Source organism: Perissodus microlepis, chromosome 17 (genome assembly GCF_051167445.1).
Source record: "Perissodus microlepis isolate ML-2025 ecotype Zambia chromosome 17, ASM5116744v1, whole genome shotgun sequence".
Lineage (NCBI taxonomy): Eukaryota > Metazoa > Chordata > Actinopteri > Cichliformes > Cichlidae > Perissodus > Perissodus microlepis.
The window spans coordinates 7,899,653-7,916,794 of record NC_140477.1 but is presented as its reverse complement, the minus strand read 5'-3'; the positions used below and the strand labels follow the sequence as shown (position 1 = coordinate 7,916,794).

At 41.7% G+C, this 17,142-nt stretch overlaps 1 protein-coding gene across 1 annotated transcript; it reads left to right on the top strand.

Moving 5' to 3' along the window:
- The first annotated feature begins 16 nt into the window (after positions 1 to 16).
- gxylt1b (glucoside xylosyltransferase 1b) lies at positions 17 to 9,176 on the top strand. The gene is made up of 7 exons (XM_084910370.1): positions 17 to 1,851; positions 2,927 to 3,125; positions 3,267 to 3,398; positions 3,548 to 3,799; positions 3,959 to 4,082; positions 4,199 to 4,371; positions 7,967 to 9,176. The coding sequence occupies exons 1-7, from the start codon at positions 1,661 to 1,663 to the stop codon at positions 8,123 to 8,125; spliced, it is 1,230 nt and encodes a 409-aa protein (XP_084766496.1). The 5' UTR covers positions 17 to 1,660; the 3' UTR covers positions 8,126 to 9,176.
- Positions 9,177 to 17,142: the final 7,966 nt, after the last annotated feature.

Here is a 17,142-nt window from a genome sequence, read left to right as displayed (position 1 = left end):
ATATTTCTAAACTATTGTACTACAATGTTTTGATGTGGTTGTATTATCCATCATACCAGTGTTATTGTTGAGATTTTTACTCACTATTTTAGAGCGCATTCTGAGAACTGTCATGGCATGATGATACTAAGGTCTTGGTATATTGTGGGAAAGGTTATGTCTCTTAGTTTGTTAGTATTTGTTTCAGTGTGTCGGGAGTGTCTCCTCTTAGGTTTGCTACTCTAGCTGGGACTAGGCGTGTGAGCCTGGGGAGAGCTGCTCTGATGAACATTTGCTCCTTGTGGCAACAATGGAACACTTTAAATGTGTTAGTGTCACTTATTGATATAGTTTTTTGATTTTTTTTTTTTTGTTGCCATGCTCATTTGTTTTAAAATGTGTGAACTTGTTTATTACATGTCTGAATAAGAAAATTACAAAATTCAAACACACAAAAAAGCTGCTTTCTTGTGTACACAGCTCTCATTTGTCACTTTGTTGCATGCAGGCAAAGACATGTTGGGGCTTGCCTTAGCACTCAATAACCCTACAGTCTTCATCACAATAGATGCAGGTTTATCTAGCACATTCATTTTGCATTGTAGTCCTACACTTTTAATTTGAAAATTCAAATCAAGACTTAAATATTAAACAACCACCAGCTCTGACGTTGGTATATACATCAGATAAGTGACCTTTTATGTCCCTTAATGAAAATGCAATTGAAGTTCAGGGTTGTCAGTTGCAACCACATCACTAAGGATGATTTGTCACTTAAAGCCACACTGAATCAAAGACACTGAATGAGTCTTTTCAGAGGTGAGACCCGTGGAAAGTTGCTGCAGACAGGGGCTGGAGGGGGGAGGGATGGGGGAGAACTCTGCTATTCGCTCCCACCCTTCCCCCAAATGAGGGTCTCGACCTCCTGCTTCTGTTGAGCAAGCTTCAACACTAAACACACAAAACATAGACAAGATAAGGAAGTTTGTTGCTGCCGCCTTCAAAATAAAAGTGTAAAGACAGCCACGACCTGTTTCGGAGCATCAAAGCACAGAAAGTGAAACAGCATAAGAAGAAAAGTATAACTTGTAGACTTGCAAGTACATTTGTCCAGTTTTTAGTGTCGAAATCGGCTGTGGTGCACACTCAAAACATAGTGTAAGTTTTTCAACTTAAATTGTTTTCCAAGAGGTCTTATTAGCCAACACGTTATTCGGACTTTTAATCCATTAGCAAAATATTGATTGCTTATTAGTTAAGCAAGATTCTGACAATAAGCGACTGTGTCCAAGCTGAAGAATGTCCTTTTGTTGGACATAAAGAGAAACTGTGCTCTGAATTGTTCTTTGTGTTCGTCAAGATGGCTCTAAAGTTACCCATTTCCACATTTTTCTAAGTGTACTTTAAAAAAAAATTACGCAGGTTAGATCGATTGACTGTTCTCCACAAACCTTTAAAGGTATAAAAAAAACAAAAAACACCCCGCCCCCCCCCCCCAAAGAAAAAACAAAACAAAAGAAAACAAACCACCGCCAGAGGGTGTAATTGGTGCTGGAATGAGTTTAATTTTGTAAATCCCCGCCGGAAGTGCGTTACCGCGGCGTCTAGCTTAGCGGTCTGTGATTAAATGCTAGTTTCTGTGTAATGATTTCAGCTCCGAGTTGCGTTTTGAAACTGTATAATGCGGCGGTACATGCGTGCACTGATGCTGTGCATGGTGTTTGCCGTGTTTTCGGGCTTGTATGTTTACAGCAGGCTCTTTTACTCGGACGTGTCCGCCAGAAGAAACGGAGCAAAGAAGATTCTCATCCCACTGAGAGCGTCTGGAACCAGGCGAGGGGTCACGGATAAAAACGCACACTCGTACAACTGGTAGGAGTGGATTTTCAATGTTTTAATAAATCGAAACAGCGCTTGTAGTTGTGCTTCACGGGACAAGCTGTAAAACTCAGAAAGCATGCGATGGTACTCATGTGTAATCACTCAGGCTATGTACAGGAATGCGACTAATTAGTCGGTCATAGGGAAGCTAAACAAGTAAATATTTAGACATGCTGCACAGTACCTGCTTAGGTTTGCACTTTAACGTGCAGGTCTCATGTATAAAAGATATGTGTCGATATGTCAGTGATGTAGGATCTGTGTAAACCACACATTGTGTGTCCCACAGCCATATCTTTGGCAAATGAATTAAAAAATGTGCTAGTACAAAAATAACTGACGTAGCCTAAATGTGTGTTTTTATCACGCTGCTTTAACTCAACATGGTGTCCACACACATGGCTGTGTTTGCTATGGTTCAGGTTTGGGCAGAGTAAAGGAAGAGAAAAGTAGGTACTCCATACTAAATGGATTAAAAGTCCGAATAACGTGTTGATATTTTCTGTCACAGATTTATCTGAATAATCACAATTTCTACTTGTTCCCAGAAAATAATGGGGGGGAAAGGCTCAGGATACGTTTTAGATAGCGTCTTTGCATATTTTATCCAGCAGAGGGCGCCAAATCGTGTTCTACAGCGTAGTGGTTTAAGTATCCCAGCCTGAAGCACAATTTTAGGGGGGTTTTTATTTTCTATTAAGGGGGTTAGAAAATACATTTTGAAACACATTTTTTAGTCCAGAATGTAAAAGTTTCTTTCACATAAGACAAAGAAAGGGACAGTTCTTCACCGTAGTGACAAATGACTACTTTGGGGATTTATTCACGATTAGAATTATTGGGTGCAGGTATGGCTTAAAACAACTACAGTGTGAGTGCTCTAGAGAGATCAAGTCACACTCACCAAATCCTCCACCCTTTGCACTAAAGGAATATAATAAATACTAGCTTGCCTCCTATATGGTAAGTTTATTACTGTTATAGGACTCAGATCATCTTGCCTAAAATATCTCGAGTGTGGCTCTGCCTGAGCGTAACGCACCTCCAATTATGTCTTCTCCCTCAGGTACATCATGCGTCAGCAGGCTCAGCAGGAGGCTGCTGGTACCAGGCCTGAACCTCCCATGCACTTGGCTGTGGTAGCCTGCGGGGAGAGGCTGGAGGAGACGCTCACCATGATTAAGTCTGCTGTGCTCTTCAGCGTCAAGCGCCTCCATCTGCACATCTTTGCAGAAGATCAGCTTCACGCCGGCTTCATTGAAGCTGTGAGTGGGTAACTTTGCTTTTGAAGCGTAACAATGAAACCTAACATTGGTAGCCACTTCTGTTGAGTGTTGACGATTACGAATGCCATAATGTGCATTACTTCAGGTAGCAAAACCAGTGCATTCATATCTGTGTTCCAGTTGGAGTCATGGCCTGGTTTTATTCGCTACATGTTCAGCTACAGAGTCTACTCCATCAGGTTCCCCAATGAGAATGCAGCGGAGTGGAAGAAACTCTTCAAACCCTGCGCTTCACAGCGACTCTTCTTACCTGTAAGCTGTAATATTATTTTAATTCTGAAGAGTGAAGTTGAAAAATGTATTCGTAGTGATTTTTATTTTGGATTACTTCAAGTCTGTGAAGTATGCTTTTCTGCACTTACATGAGCATCACAAATATTCCGTCTTTTGTCCTTTCCCAGCTCATCTTAGAGGACATTGACTCTATTGTGTATGTGGACTCAGACATCCTCTTCCTGCAGCCGGTGGACCTCTTGTGGAGGTTCCTGTCTGACTTTAATTCTTCTCAGCTGGCTGCTATGGCTCCAGAGCACGAGGAGCCCCGCATCGCCTGGTACAATCGCTTTGCCCGTCACCCGTTCTACGGCAGGACGGGCATCAACTCAGGGGTCATGCTCATGAATCTGACACGTATGAGGAGCATGTTCTTTAAGGTGAGATTGTATCGGTGTATTACCTTTAGTGACCACAAGATGTCCTCCTTCTCTAGTGGATTTGCACTCAAGTCCATGAAAGTGCCAGTGCGAACCTCCCTGCACCAAAACTGTAAATATAATCGTGTTGTGTGTGTGTGTGCTTGTCTGTGTTGACAGAATGACATGACATCAGTGGGGCTGCGCTGGGAAGAGCTCCTGATGCCTCTACTCCAGAAATATAAACTGAACATAACATGGGGAGACCAGGACCTACTAAATATCATTTTCCACTATAACCCCGGTATGACTGCACGCATTTAGACACACACTAAGTCACTAATTCACAGCATATCGTATCTGTAAAAGTGTACAGAATACCAAGTTTGTGCCACCTTTGTCATCTGCTTCTGTCTGCAGAGTCCTTGCTGGAGTTTCCGTGCCAGTGGAATTATCGCCCGGATCACTGCATCTATGGCAGCAACTGTGCCTCAGCTGAGGAGGATGGCATCTACATACTCCATGGAAACAGAGGAGTTTACCACGACTACAAACAGCCTGCTTTCAGGGCTGTTTATGAAGCCATAAAAAAGGTCAGCATGCCATGGTGTGTTTTTGGATTATGTGAGTGTTACTGGGATATTTATGCTGCTCAGAAAAATTAAAGGAACAATCGTGGTATGGTATAAATATGTGAGTGTACCAGCATGTCAGTGAAACTTCTGGATATTGATCTGGTCAGTTAAGTAGAGGGGGTCGGTTGCTCCTTTTTCATTAACACAAATCAGTTTCAACTGCTTTGTGTTAATGAAAAAGGAGCAACAATGAGACAACCATGAAAAGCAATGGTTTCACAGGTGGAGGCTGCTGATAATTTTCCTTCCTTATCCTTTCTGAATATTTTTTCACTTGTTTTGTGTTTGGCTAGTATCAGTGTCACTGCTGCTAGCTTTAGGTGATACCTAGACCCTACAGACGTTGCACAGGTATTCCAGTTCTTCCAGAAAGGCACATCAATAGGTACCTTTGCCAGAGGGTTTGCTGTGTCTTCCAGCACTCTCTCAAGAGCATAGAGAAGGTTGTAGGAGACAGGCGGTTACTCTAGGAGAGATGAACTGGGCCGTAGAAGGCCCTTAATCAATCAATCAACAGGACCAGTATCTGCTGTTTTGTGCAAGGAGGAGCGGGATAAGCACTGCCAGAGCTGCAAAATGACCTCCAGCAGCCTACTGGTGTAAATGTCTCTGACCAAACAACATGAGCCTGGTCTGTCGGTGCCATGCCATTTGACATAGAATACCAGGATTAGCAGGTCCACCACTGCCAACCTGTGCATTTCACAGATGAGAGCATGTTCACCCTGAACACACATGACAGACGTGAAAGGGTCTAGAAACAGAAACAGCAAAAGACAGAGTCGTGTGTGTGTGTGTGTGTGTGGTTTTAGGGGTTTTAACAACACACAGCGATTACATACTTTTTAAATCAAAATCAAATCAAATCACTTTTATTGTCACATCACATGTGCAGGTACACTGGTACAGTACATGCGAGTGAAATTCTTGTGTGCGAGCTTCACAAGCAACAGAGGTGTACAAAAATACAAAAGACAGATATTGTTAGTGGAAGACAAATGGATAAGTTTACATTCATATGACAGAATGAAAAGCAGCAATTTCAAAGTGTCCCAGCTTTAAAAAGTGACTTGTTGAACCTTTTCAACGTATTGTAGCTGCAATTTAGTGCAACGTCTGATGGAAAGCCCTTTTATAGCCCCTCTGAACCCAGAGACACACCTCGTGCCCTGATTCGTTCCCCTCCTTGATGAGATTTCAGATTGGTGCTGACCCTAAAGACTAAAAGTGCTGGTGACTTCAGATTGTCTGCATTGGAAGACACAAATCTCCACCACTGGCAGAAGGTTGGAGGAAAGCTAATTTCCCCCACGAGGGTGTTTATGGGTTGCTTACCAGCAGTGTAATGATATTGACGACATGAGTGGCATTTACTTAATGAAGCCATCAACACTGGGAGCCTCATTGCTTTCTTATTGAACATAGATCAGCGTAATGCCTTATCTATACCTTATCCTTGGCCTGCAGTTAAGACTGTGGCTTTCCAGGACAGGATCAATTATGGCAGTAGACACATTAACCAGCACTGTATGTGCAGGTGGAGACACCCACTCATTTTGCACAATACTTTTATAGATTTAAGTCTGGTTTGCCAGAAGGATGCAAGAGTATGGATTAGTCTTGTGTGTGTTTAATAGTTCCTGAAAAAACATTTCATGCTTTGAGCTTGTTGTACAGCTACACTTCATAGTAGCAGGACAGTACCATGTGCATTTACCAAGAAATGTATGCAAGTATTTATTGTCACAGTCACTGTTGTGAAAGCAGAAGCGCAGCGTTATCCCTGCAGGGTTGTGCTGATGGACGGTGATGTCAGGGACAGACGACCCCAGTCAAGGCAGCTTTTATCAAATTTCTTATCAAAACCTCCACAGTGGAAGTGCCACACTCCCCTGAGCTGTTGGAGAAGCTTTTCTGGTTGAACAGCACGTGATGAATGAATACTAATACAGAGCAGGTGTGCAGTCAGGTGACTTGGGGCTGAGGCACAGTGATGATCGCTAGGGAAACAGTGAGAAAAGGTAGGTTCTGACGGTGCCTTTACTTTGAAATTTCAGAATGTTATTTACAAGACAAACTGTGGCTCAGAAAGAGCAGCAAGAATGAGAGCGTACGTCATACCCTCTAAATATGAGTAGATAATAATAACAGCAGTCACATTGTGAGATGACTGCAGGACTACTACAATAGACCACTTTTCACCTCTCACATTTTGTGCCCAGGAACCACTGGGTTATGCAACTCGTGTATATATAAGCAGCTACACAGCAGGACAAAGGCTCCTGAATGCATCATTTGTGCTAATGCTAAAACTAATGATTTACTTCTTCCCCCCCTTTTTTTGGTTAATATTTTAACCAGGATCTTTATTCTAGCAGTTAATATTCCCTATAAACTGGAGACGCTGTGTGTAAGTCAATGTCCATGCTCTACATCCACACACAAAGAAGCAAGGGTACGGCCCCTCCCCGCCCCTGCCTCCAACACAGCACATCGGCCTGTCTGTCGTAAAGCATCTCCTCCCTCCCGCCGCTGCAAAAAAAAGCTGCGCCCAGGAAGCAGCAGTTAAATTTTTACAGCTGGTGGTACTTTTAGAGTTGGAGTGTGCGCACCAGCAGTGCCCCATCAGCCGCACAAAATCAATACACCCAACTGTAAATGCAACTTTATGAGCAGCGGGTGTGTATAAGTATGCGCTCATAAAAACCTCTTGCTCTTTGTGACCGAATATCAGACCCAACTGCAAGTAAATGAGCTGGCATAAAAAATGGTAATTCCCCATTGATTTCCTCAGAGTATTGTAAAGGGCCCTTCATTATTGGGAAGACATGAAATTCTTCCTCTAATCCCTGGCTGTTACTGGATTGTAAGCCTATAGCATAAAACTGACCCTCATCAACACCCAGCGGTTTATGTGCAAGCCTGGCTGACCAATCAGATTTGGAGTCCCTCATGATTGAAGCTGATTTAGTTTTTAATGTATCTAAGGAAACGCATCTTCTGAGCACAAATTCAGCTCAGCACACCACTTTGCTCGCTTACTTGGGAAATCTGATCAGTTCTGCTGCTCCTCTTTTCACGTTTCTGAGCCAACTGCAGAGCCATAAGGACACTAGCATACTTAAGAAACAGAAATGGGATAGTGTGAGTTATTTTGCCTGCTTGTTGGACACAAAAAAGATCTCCATTACATGTGAAATGCCAAATTTGATATTGAGCTTTGATTCACACAAAGAGAATGTTCTTTAGTTTTTAGTGTTTTTTATGTTCTTTAGGCTTTTGTTCAAGAGGGAGAAATTAAATGAAACATGCGTTCCTCCTCTGGCTTTCTGTATATGCAGGGAGGTTTGCGCTCCTCACTTTATGCCTTCCATATATTGGATTGGACAGGCAGAGAGGTCATAGAATACAGAACAGACTGCAGATTGAAATATCACGCGTCTTTTCTTTGTCGTGGTCCAAGCTGAAACAGATTAAAGCTTTGGAATTTAACTCAAAGTTAAGCTGAAAACACAAAGCCAGACTTAACGAAAGGCCTGTTTTGTCGTTCCAGTACACTTTCGGCACAGACCCAGTGACGTCTTTGTTGGAGCCTTTAGAAGAGGAACTGTTAAAAACGACACACACTTATTGTGGTAAATCACACACACTCTTTACGAAGAGACTGAGGAACAGTGTGGCAAAGATCAACAGGAAAACTCGGGAGCGGTGACGAACCTGAAGGACAATGACGGGACACGGGCTTTATGGATGATAAGCTTTTGCAAGGAATTGAAGTCGTACCTGCTGATCTTGAAAGCCTAAACACACAAAAAAAATCTAATGAGTGAAACTTTGTCATCAGCTGCTTGAGTTGAGGCAGCTGGGCTAGTCTTAGACTGAGACTAATGACTGCTCAGCTCTTGTAAACCACCAAGAGTGACGCAAAAGCTCTACAATGGACTACAATGTAGAACAGGCCAGACGGGCTTGTAACAAAGCTCTGATCTTGGCCACAGATTGAAACAAGGACTTCCCTTTTTTTTTTTTTTTCCTTTCATGAATTTTTAAAATTGAGAACAGAAGATTTTTTTTATTCCATATTGGAGAATTTATTTTGAACCTTGTGAGACACAAGAGAAAATAATCTCATCAAAACTGGACAAAAAGGCTTTCTGCAGCGCTCAGTTGGAGAGGTACATGCACTGGACCACTTTTCTTTTTTTGTTCAGCTTCCAGAAACCACTCAGCAGTTATTTATGAGAAAGGACCATGGAAAAAAATAAATGCGTACAATGTACTGAAAGCATGTGTCAGTATACACATGATGGAAATGTGAGTTTAAAAATGGGGTGAAATGGCTGTCTAAATATATATTAGCATATAGTTTTGCTGAAATAATTCTGGTGAATGTGCAAATAAGCTGTGAGCTCTTTCCTGATGCCAAAGTATTTGTTTGTTTTTTTTTAAATAGTTTTTGCACTGCTGGATGTTGTTTTTTTTTTTTTTTTTTTTTTTATTTTTTTATTTATTTATTTTTATTGTTCAAATTTAAAATGTTATAACTGCGAGTGTGTATGTGAGTGTGACGGTTTTGTGACAGTAATGTGCGTCATTGTTTTATGTTCAAAATAAAAATGGTTAAAGATCATTTCAGCTTGCGACCACTAGAGGGCAGCAGTTTTTCATGTGTTCACTAGTGCCTGTACAAGAAGTTTACCCTTTGATGGGGAGAATATCAAGTAAACTGCCATAAAGCAATATTAAATAACTCTGGAATGTAAGTTTCTTGGTATTATTTAATAGGAAGACAAATTCAAGCATCTTACGTTATGTTTAATTTTTAGCCGTGTAAGGCTCTGCCCGTCTCAGTTGAAAAAGTGATTCTGTGTTTCCAAGGCTTCTTCGGACAGATCGATGGAATTGCCAATAATCTATAAACTGGCCTTCCGAGGTGCTGCACTGGCCCTGCCTCAGTATCTGAGGTGCTCGTAAAGTGTAAGTGATGGCCCAATAATACAGCTCTATAGATGTCTGTCTGTTATACAGAGATGAGTTTATGCTTATTCCCATTAGGCAGGGGCATACAATTGTCCATTTATAGCCTGAGAGGTAGTTTGATTCATTGCACCAGAGATATCCTTCATTTATCACAATATATCCTAGAGCTTATCAATTACCTTTATTGACCTGTGTGCTTAAATGCAACACGTAACAGGGCCGGGTCCCCAGAGAGACCGAGGGAGGGGGGGAAGACAATGGCTCGAACCGAGCACCATCTTGAAAAATTCAATATCGTCCATCTTCCAAGGTTTCATTTTCCCGAAACTGCGTGTTTTATATCATAATAAATAACTCTGGTTTTATGTCTTTTTGTGCTCATCGCGGATGGGAAGAGAAACTATTTAAATATGTGACCTCCAGTGTTCAGAGTGGTTCGAGTGGAAGATGCAGAGGGGAAAAAAATGGGCACATCGCAAAATAATTAGATGTGTCTGTTTGCGATGGACAAAAAGAGAAATAATGGGGGGGGAGGGAGGGGTGAATCCAGGTAAGGTCGGCCATTTTTCGCTACTGTCACAGGACAAAATGTTGAAGAGGAGAGATGAGTGCACTGCAGGAGGACAGACAAAAGGTTGATGGAGTGTGTTGGTGATGAAAGAAAAGAACGAGGCTGTCATAGCCAATACAGCAATTAGAGCACTTTGTTGCTTCAGAGCTTTATCTTTTGAAGGTTTTTTTTTCTTCTTCTTTTGCTTGACAACAGAGTTGAACCTCAAAATAGTATCATCAAAAGAAAAAAAAAAGAGAAGCAGATTCAGAGAGAAACATATTTCAGGTATATGGGCTGTCTCATGGAAGAAACAACACACTGTTTACTAATTGCATCTCTTAACCAGCACAAAAGCACAGTATCCTACAGGGAGTGCAGAATTATTAGGCAAGTTGTATTTTTGAGGAATAATTTTATTATTGAACAACAATCATGTTCTCAATGAACCCACAAAACTCATTAATATCAAAGCTGAATGTTTTTGGAAGTAGTTTTTAGTTTGTTTTTAGTTTTAGCTATTTTAGGGGGATATCTGTGTGTGCAGGTGACTATTACTGTGCATAATTATTAGGCAACTTAACAAAAAACAAATATATACCCATTTCAATTATTTATTTTTACCAGTGAAACCAATATAACATCTCCACATTCACAAATATACATTTCTGACATTCAAAAACAAAACAAATCAGCAACCAATATAGCCACCTTTCTTTGCAAGGACACTCAAAAGCCTGCCATCCATGGATTCTGTCAGTGTTTTGATCTGTTCACCATCAACATTGCGTGCAGCAGCAACCACAGCCTCCCAGACACTGTTCAGAGAGGTGTACTGTTTTCCCTCCTTGTAAATCTCACATTTGATGATGGACCACAGGTTCTCAATGGGGTTCAGATCAGGTGAACAAGGAGGCCATGTCATTAGTTTTTCTTCTTTTATACCCTTTCTTGCCAGCCACGCTGTGGAGTACTTGGACGCGTGTGATGGAGCATTGTCCTGCATGAAAATCGTGTTTTTCTTGAAGGATGCAGACTTCTTCCTGTACCACTGCTTGAAGAAGGTGTCTTCCAGAAACTGGCAGTAGGACTGGGAGTTGAGCTTGACTCCATCCTCAACCCGAAAAGGCCCCACAAGCTCATCTTTGATGATACCAGCCCAAACCAGTACTCCACCTCCACCTTGCTGGCGTCTGAGTCGGACTGGAGCTCTCTGCCCTTTACCAATCCAGCCACGGGCCCATCCATCTGGCCCATCAAGACTCACTCTCATTTCATCAGTCCATAAAACCTTAGAAAAATCAGTCTTGAGATATTTCTTGGCCCAGTCTTGACGTTTCAGCTTGTGTGTCTTGTTCAGTGGTGGTCGTCTTTCAGCCTTTCTTACCTTGGCCGTGTCTCTGAGTATTGCACACCTTGTGCTTTTGGGCACTCCAGTGATGTTGCAGCTCTGAAATATGGCCAAACTGGTGGCAAGTGGCATCTTGGCAGCTGCACGCTTGACTTTTCTCAGTTCATGGGCAGTTATTTGGCGCCCTGGTTTTTCCACACGCTTCTTGCGACCCTGTTGACTATTTTGAATGAAACGCTTGATTGTTCGATGATCACGCTTCAGAAGCTTTGCAATTTTGAGACTGCTGCATCCCTCTGCAAGATATCTCACTATTTTTGACTTTTCTGAGCCTGTCAAGTCCTTCTTTTGACCCATTTTGCCAAAGGAAAGGACGTTTCCTAATAATTATGCACACCTGATATAGGGTGTTGATGTCATTAGACCACACCCCTTCTCATTACAGAGATGCACATCACCTAATATGCTTAATTGGTAGTAGGCTTTCGAGCCTATACAGCTTGGAGTAAGACAACATGCATGAAGAGGATGATGTGGACAAAATACTCATTTGCCTAATAATTCTGCACTCCCTGTACATTTCCCTAAACATCTGATGAGCTGTTGGGTTACCCTACGTGCTGGAAGTTGTACTTATGAGGATTTATAGATAGAAGTTAGATAAAGGTTCACAAGAACAGTCTGCTGTGAATTAGGCAAATTTTGCTGCTGATCTGTTTGCTATGTGTGGATGGAGGAAGAGACACTAAAGCCCATTTCAAACTAGCGCACGTTACCACGAATTAATCTGACTGCATCTAAATATGTTAATTACATGTTTGAATGAGCCGTGTAGGTCACTGTTGGCATTTACATCAGTTTCAGGACTTCACAATTAACGTCTCATTAATTGATACACACGAGATTCCAGTGATAGATGACTCTTGTGTGTCTTTGTGAGTCTCTCAACCCACCAAAATGCCATAAACAGCAATGAGGCTTGTATTATTACTAATCTGGCATTAACATGCACATCTTATCCAACTGCCAAAGTTTCTTATTTGCAGCAGCACTGTAAATTTGTAAATTTTTGGTATTGCTAGTTTAAAAGTGAGAGGACTCCCTTTCTAATAAGCATGTGTGGAAGTGGGGGATAGAACAGCTGTTTTGCACCTATGGCACTGTGGCTCTCTCCATCAGTGTGGGTATGTCTGAATGAGGCTTTGAGAAATGTTAATGTAAAAATAAGATAAATCTGAATGACAGACTGATGAAAAGGGCTTTAGAGTCTGCAGCTGCTGTGATATTTCGGTCTTGGACTGTAGTGATGAATGACACACCGACACTCAGAGACCTGCGCAAGGCTTCAAAAGTCTGATGTGATGTGCCTGCTCATACAGAACCACAGATTAGGAGTCACTTGTGATCAGAGTTAACCGAAGAAACAAGGACATCCAGCTTGGAGAAACATAACAATGTACACAACTGTTAATCTTCAGAAGCTTCAGAGTTTATACATTTATTCTGGCATTTTCACTTAAAAAGAAATCACAAAAAATAAATACTGGATAGAGCACTTCTGAAAGTTTTTAAAATGTTCACTGTAGCTCAAACCCCCACCACCGTTATGGGATTTTTTTGGTTTTCAGTTTTTTTGCATTACCACTGGTTATCGAAAGTTCAAAATTATTCAATACACCTTATTAAAGCAATATTTAAATGGCCTGTATTTGTATAGCGCTTTACTAGTCCCTAAGGACCCCAAAGCACTTTACACAACCAGTCATCCACCCACTGGTGATGGCAAGCTACATTGTAGCCACAGCCACCCTAGGGCGCACTGACAGAGGCGAGGCTGCCGGACACTGGCACCACCGGGCCCTCTGACCACCACCAGTAGGCAACGGGTGAAGTATCTTGCCCAAGGACACAACGACCGAGACTGTCCAAGCCGGGGCTCGAACCGGCAACCTTCCGATTACAAGGCGAACTCCCAACTCTTGAGCCACGATCGCCCAGCCACTAGTGTGGCTGTGATTGGCAAATCATCCATCCCATGCATCAATCCATCCATTTTCCCATCCATGTTCCATCCATCCATCTGTCCATCCATGGTCCATCTGCCCGTGCTGTATCATCCATTCGTCCGTCCGTCCGTCAAAGCATGCAGGAAGCTACATGGCATGATTCAGTAGCTTGTTGTGGAGGAATTTTGGCCCTTTGTTTGATTGAGGTTTGCAGGCATTACTTATTCTCAGCCTTCTTAAGGTCCTGCCACAGCATTTCAATCGGGTTGTGGTCTGGACTTTGGGTGGACCTCTGTAGTACCTTGATTTGTTCCTTTTTTTTTTGGCCATTCTGTTGTAGATTTGCTGCTGTGCTTGAGACAGTTGTCCTGTTGCATGATCCACTTTTATCAAGCGTTAGCTGTCAGACAGATGTCCTCACATTTGGTCCTCGAATACTTTGATACTTGGAGTTCATAGTCAGATCTGTGTATTTGGTCCAGGTCCTATGCTGCAATGTAGGGTCTTGTGTTTTGATCAGATCCAACTTTGCAAATCTAAGTGCTGCCATGTTCTTTTTAGAGAAGAGGCTTTCTCCTGGCAACCCTTCCAAACCAGCCTACTTGTCCAGCTTTTTTCTCAATATACTGTCATGAACTTGAACATAGCTCTTGGTTTTTTTGCAGTTTGTCTGAGCATTGCACCTTGGACTGCACATGACTGTAAATACCATGAAAAATCTAGGCTATTAATAGTGACATAGTTAAATTACTTTAACTACTACTAATTTGCTGAACTACCATGTAATGTTGTTTTGATTATAAGTTCATGTGTCGTATCTTTAAGTTGTGCACAAGTTTGCGTAAATCCTTTAAAGATGAGATGAGTTTGCTTAAGTTTCTAGGTAAAGTCAACTTAATTTAATCTATAATATTAAATTAATATTAACTTAAAGTAATCATGCCTTTCTATTGTGTTTATTAATACTCATTTGTCCATAAACATCTAAGAAACAAAAGAAATCATCACGTTTTGTAGCATTTCTTACTGTTGAGGGTTTTGTTTTTAAGTTTTGCTCTTTTGTTATACTTATGAAATCTGGCATACAGTATATGGATACATAACGTACACATATTCAAACATGTACGCACAGCAAACACACATAACATTGCTGCTATACTATGTGCAAGTCCTGCTCCCCACATTGGAGACGTATACGTGCACCGCTGGATTGCACAGCAGGGTGCCATTTAAATCTAACAGGGTTTACATAGAACTCTCGCAAGACATGAGAGAGAGAAAGAGAGCATTACTAAGCCAAGATGTTCCCCACAAGAAGCATGTCATGTCTTACGCTTATTTACGCGCGTGCAACTCCGGGGTGCGTTTGATGCCCAGTGCGATAGAGTATGACATCTCCTCTCACACTGACGCTGAATTTGTTCCACTGATAGAGAGTGAGGGGAATTTCTGCAGATTGGTTCATTTTCTTCACGGCTTATTTGCAGTGTGTGTTTGTCAGATTCGACATAGTAAATGCCACGAAGCCAAGCCAAATGATGCCTATCCAGGCCTGTGAGAGACTGTGTTGTGCTCAAGGGAGCCAGCATTTGGGATTCTCCCACCAATATTAAGTTGTAAGCCGAAAGTGATCCTACTGCTTGTTTTTGGTCTTAAAACAGTTTCTGGCTTTCATTTTTTTATCTTTTCATTTTGCACTCATATCCCCGATTCTGTCTTTTCTTCTCACATGCCTAAATTCCTATCCTTAGCCGTTTTTTCGACAAGGATCCACCTTTGAAATCCTCTGCAGTTTCTTATGCCTGACTTCTTTTTTCCCGTACCCATCGGAGAGCACACAAACTGTCCAGCTGTACTCTGAATACAAATATCCGATCCGATCAAACACAGTGATTTTGAAGAATAGGCAACAGAATTCAAAGAGTTTGTTACAGGAGTTTTTCTCTCTGAGCATTTCAAGAACAACAGCGTGAGTCTACCCCAGCCTTGGGCATGCGAGCTCCTTCAGTTTGTAGTCGACCACGGACGCACAAATGAGCCAAAACAAGGTTGCAACAGTAGGGCAAACAAGGACCAAACCCAAGGACAATGACAGCACCTTATTGTTCTTTCGAAGCATGTGAGGTTTTTGGGATGAGCTTTCAACAAATTGGATGTTCATTGGGGATTTGAAGTGTTTTCAAAAATACAAAATATAGAAGCTAGAAAAGGTTTTAAAAGCAATGACAGGAAATGTCAGATATTTTGTGAAAATGCACTCACTTGCTTGGATTGTAATTAAAATGAAGCTACTGTTAGCAAATGGGTAACTTTGCTTATGAAATGTAATTTTTGTGAAATACTGCACGTACAAATAAGATACACATTTACAGTAGAGACAGGAAATGTTAGAAATATTGTCATGAATCTCTCAGCAAAATGCTGACTGTTCCTTTTAATCTGACTGCAGAAGCGTAAAGGTAGAGGATTATTGCTAATAAAAACTGTTATAGAGCATTGTTTTTTCTGCAGTGAATGGGAGCACCAAGGTGCATATTTGTATGTATTTGAATTCACACGTGTAACGCATACACACACATACACGCAGACCCCGTCTGCTCTTCCTTGACTATATATCACATATAAAACTTACAGCCAAAGCATGGAGAGGGCTCAGAGATGGAGAGGCTGACATCAGAAATGAGAGTGACCCTGCCGCTTTTATATCTCAACACACCCTGACCCTCCTCCTCTTTTCCCTGCTGCATCCCTATCTTACAACAATAGATTTCCCATTACTACTCCCTCCTTCGCTCCATCTCTCAATCATGCTCTCTACAATATTTAGCCCTGGAGGGATCCGATTCAGAATGCTTCTGTGTGGACATACAGTTGTGGCCATTTGAATATTTTTCCTTATGGGAAGAAAAAAATTCCGGAAGCGTGCGCATGTGCACGTGCAGTACAAGCATGTGTGTGTGGTGCAAAGCCTTTATTGTACTCCATAAGCTCAGCACTTATCTTTCCTCTTCTCCTCTTTTTATCCAAGTCTCCATACACGCTCTCTTTATCTCACACACACACACACACACACACACACACACACACACACACACACACACACACACACACACACACACACACACACACACACCCACCCCAATACACTCTCTCTCTTTCCCCTGTGAGCTTTTCAATTAGGTAATTACAGTGGCAGTGAATAGAGCCTGCCTGGACACTGGCGCTCTATTGTAGAAGCACCTGTCCCCCCATAGACAGCAATTACCTGCCAGGCTGGAGGGGAGTTTCAGGCTATTGTCTGTGTGCACATATTTGGGTGAATGGGCAACTGTGTCTGGTTGTCGCTCCTCACTGTATGTATATACTGTTTTTGTATCAACGCAGGTGTGTTGGCGCGCACACCTATTTCATCTCCCGAGAGTCCGTTATATGTTCTTCGAAGTGCATTTAATCATATTCAGTGACAGAAGAAGTTTTGGAAGCGTATTTTTAATTATGAATATGTGTATGATGTACATTTTACATTTGGGGTATTGTGACCACTGCCCCCTACAAGTAGCGTGTTTAGCACATTGTTAAAACACTTTGTTAACATTTTAAGACATGTTGTGTTTTTTCCCCTTTATTGGATCTCTGAGTGCTTCGATCGCGACACATAAAGAGCTGCTACTTCAATTTGCGTACACCTCTGCACACAGACTGTGCTCAATTAAAGTATTGTGCCCCAATTTTATGAAACCCTACATCCAATTAAAAACATATATTGAAACTTTTTTTTTATTGTTCTTTGAAAAGACTGACGATTATTTTTATGCCACAGATTAAAGGATCAAATTACAATG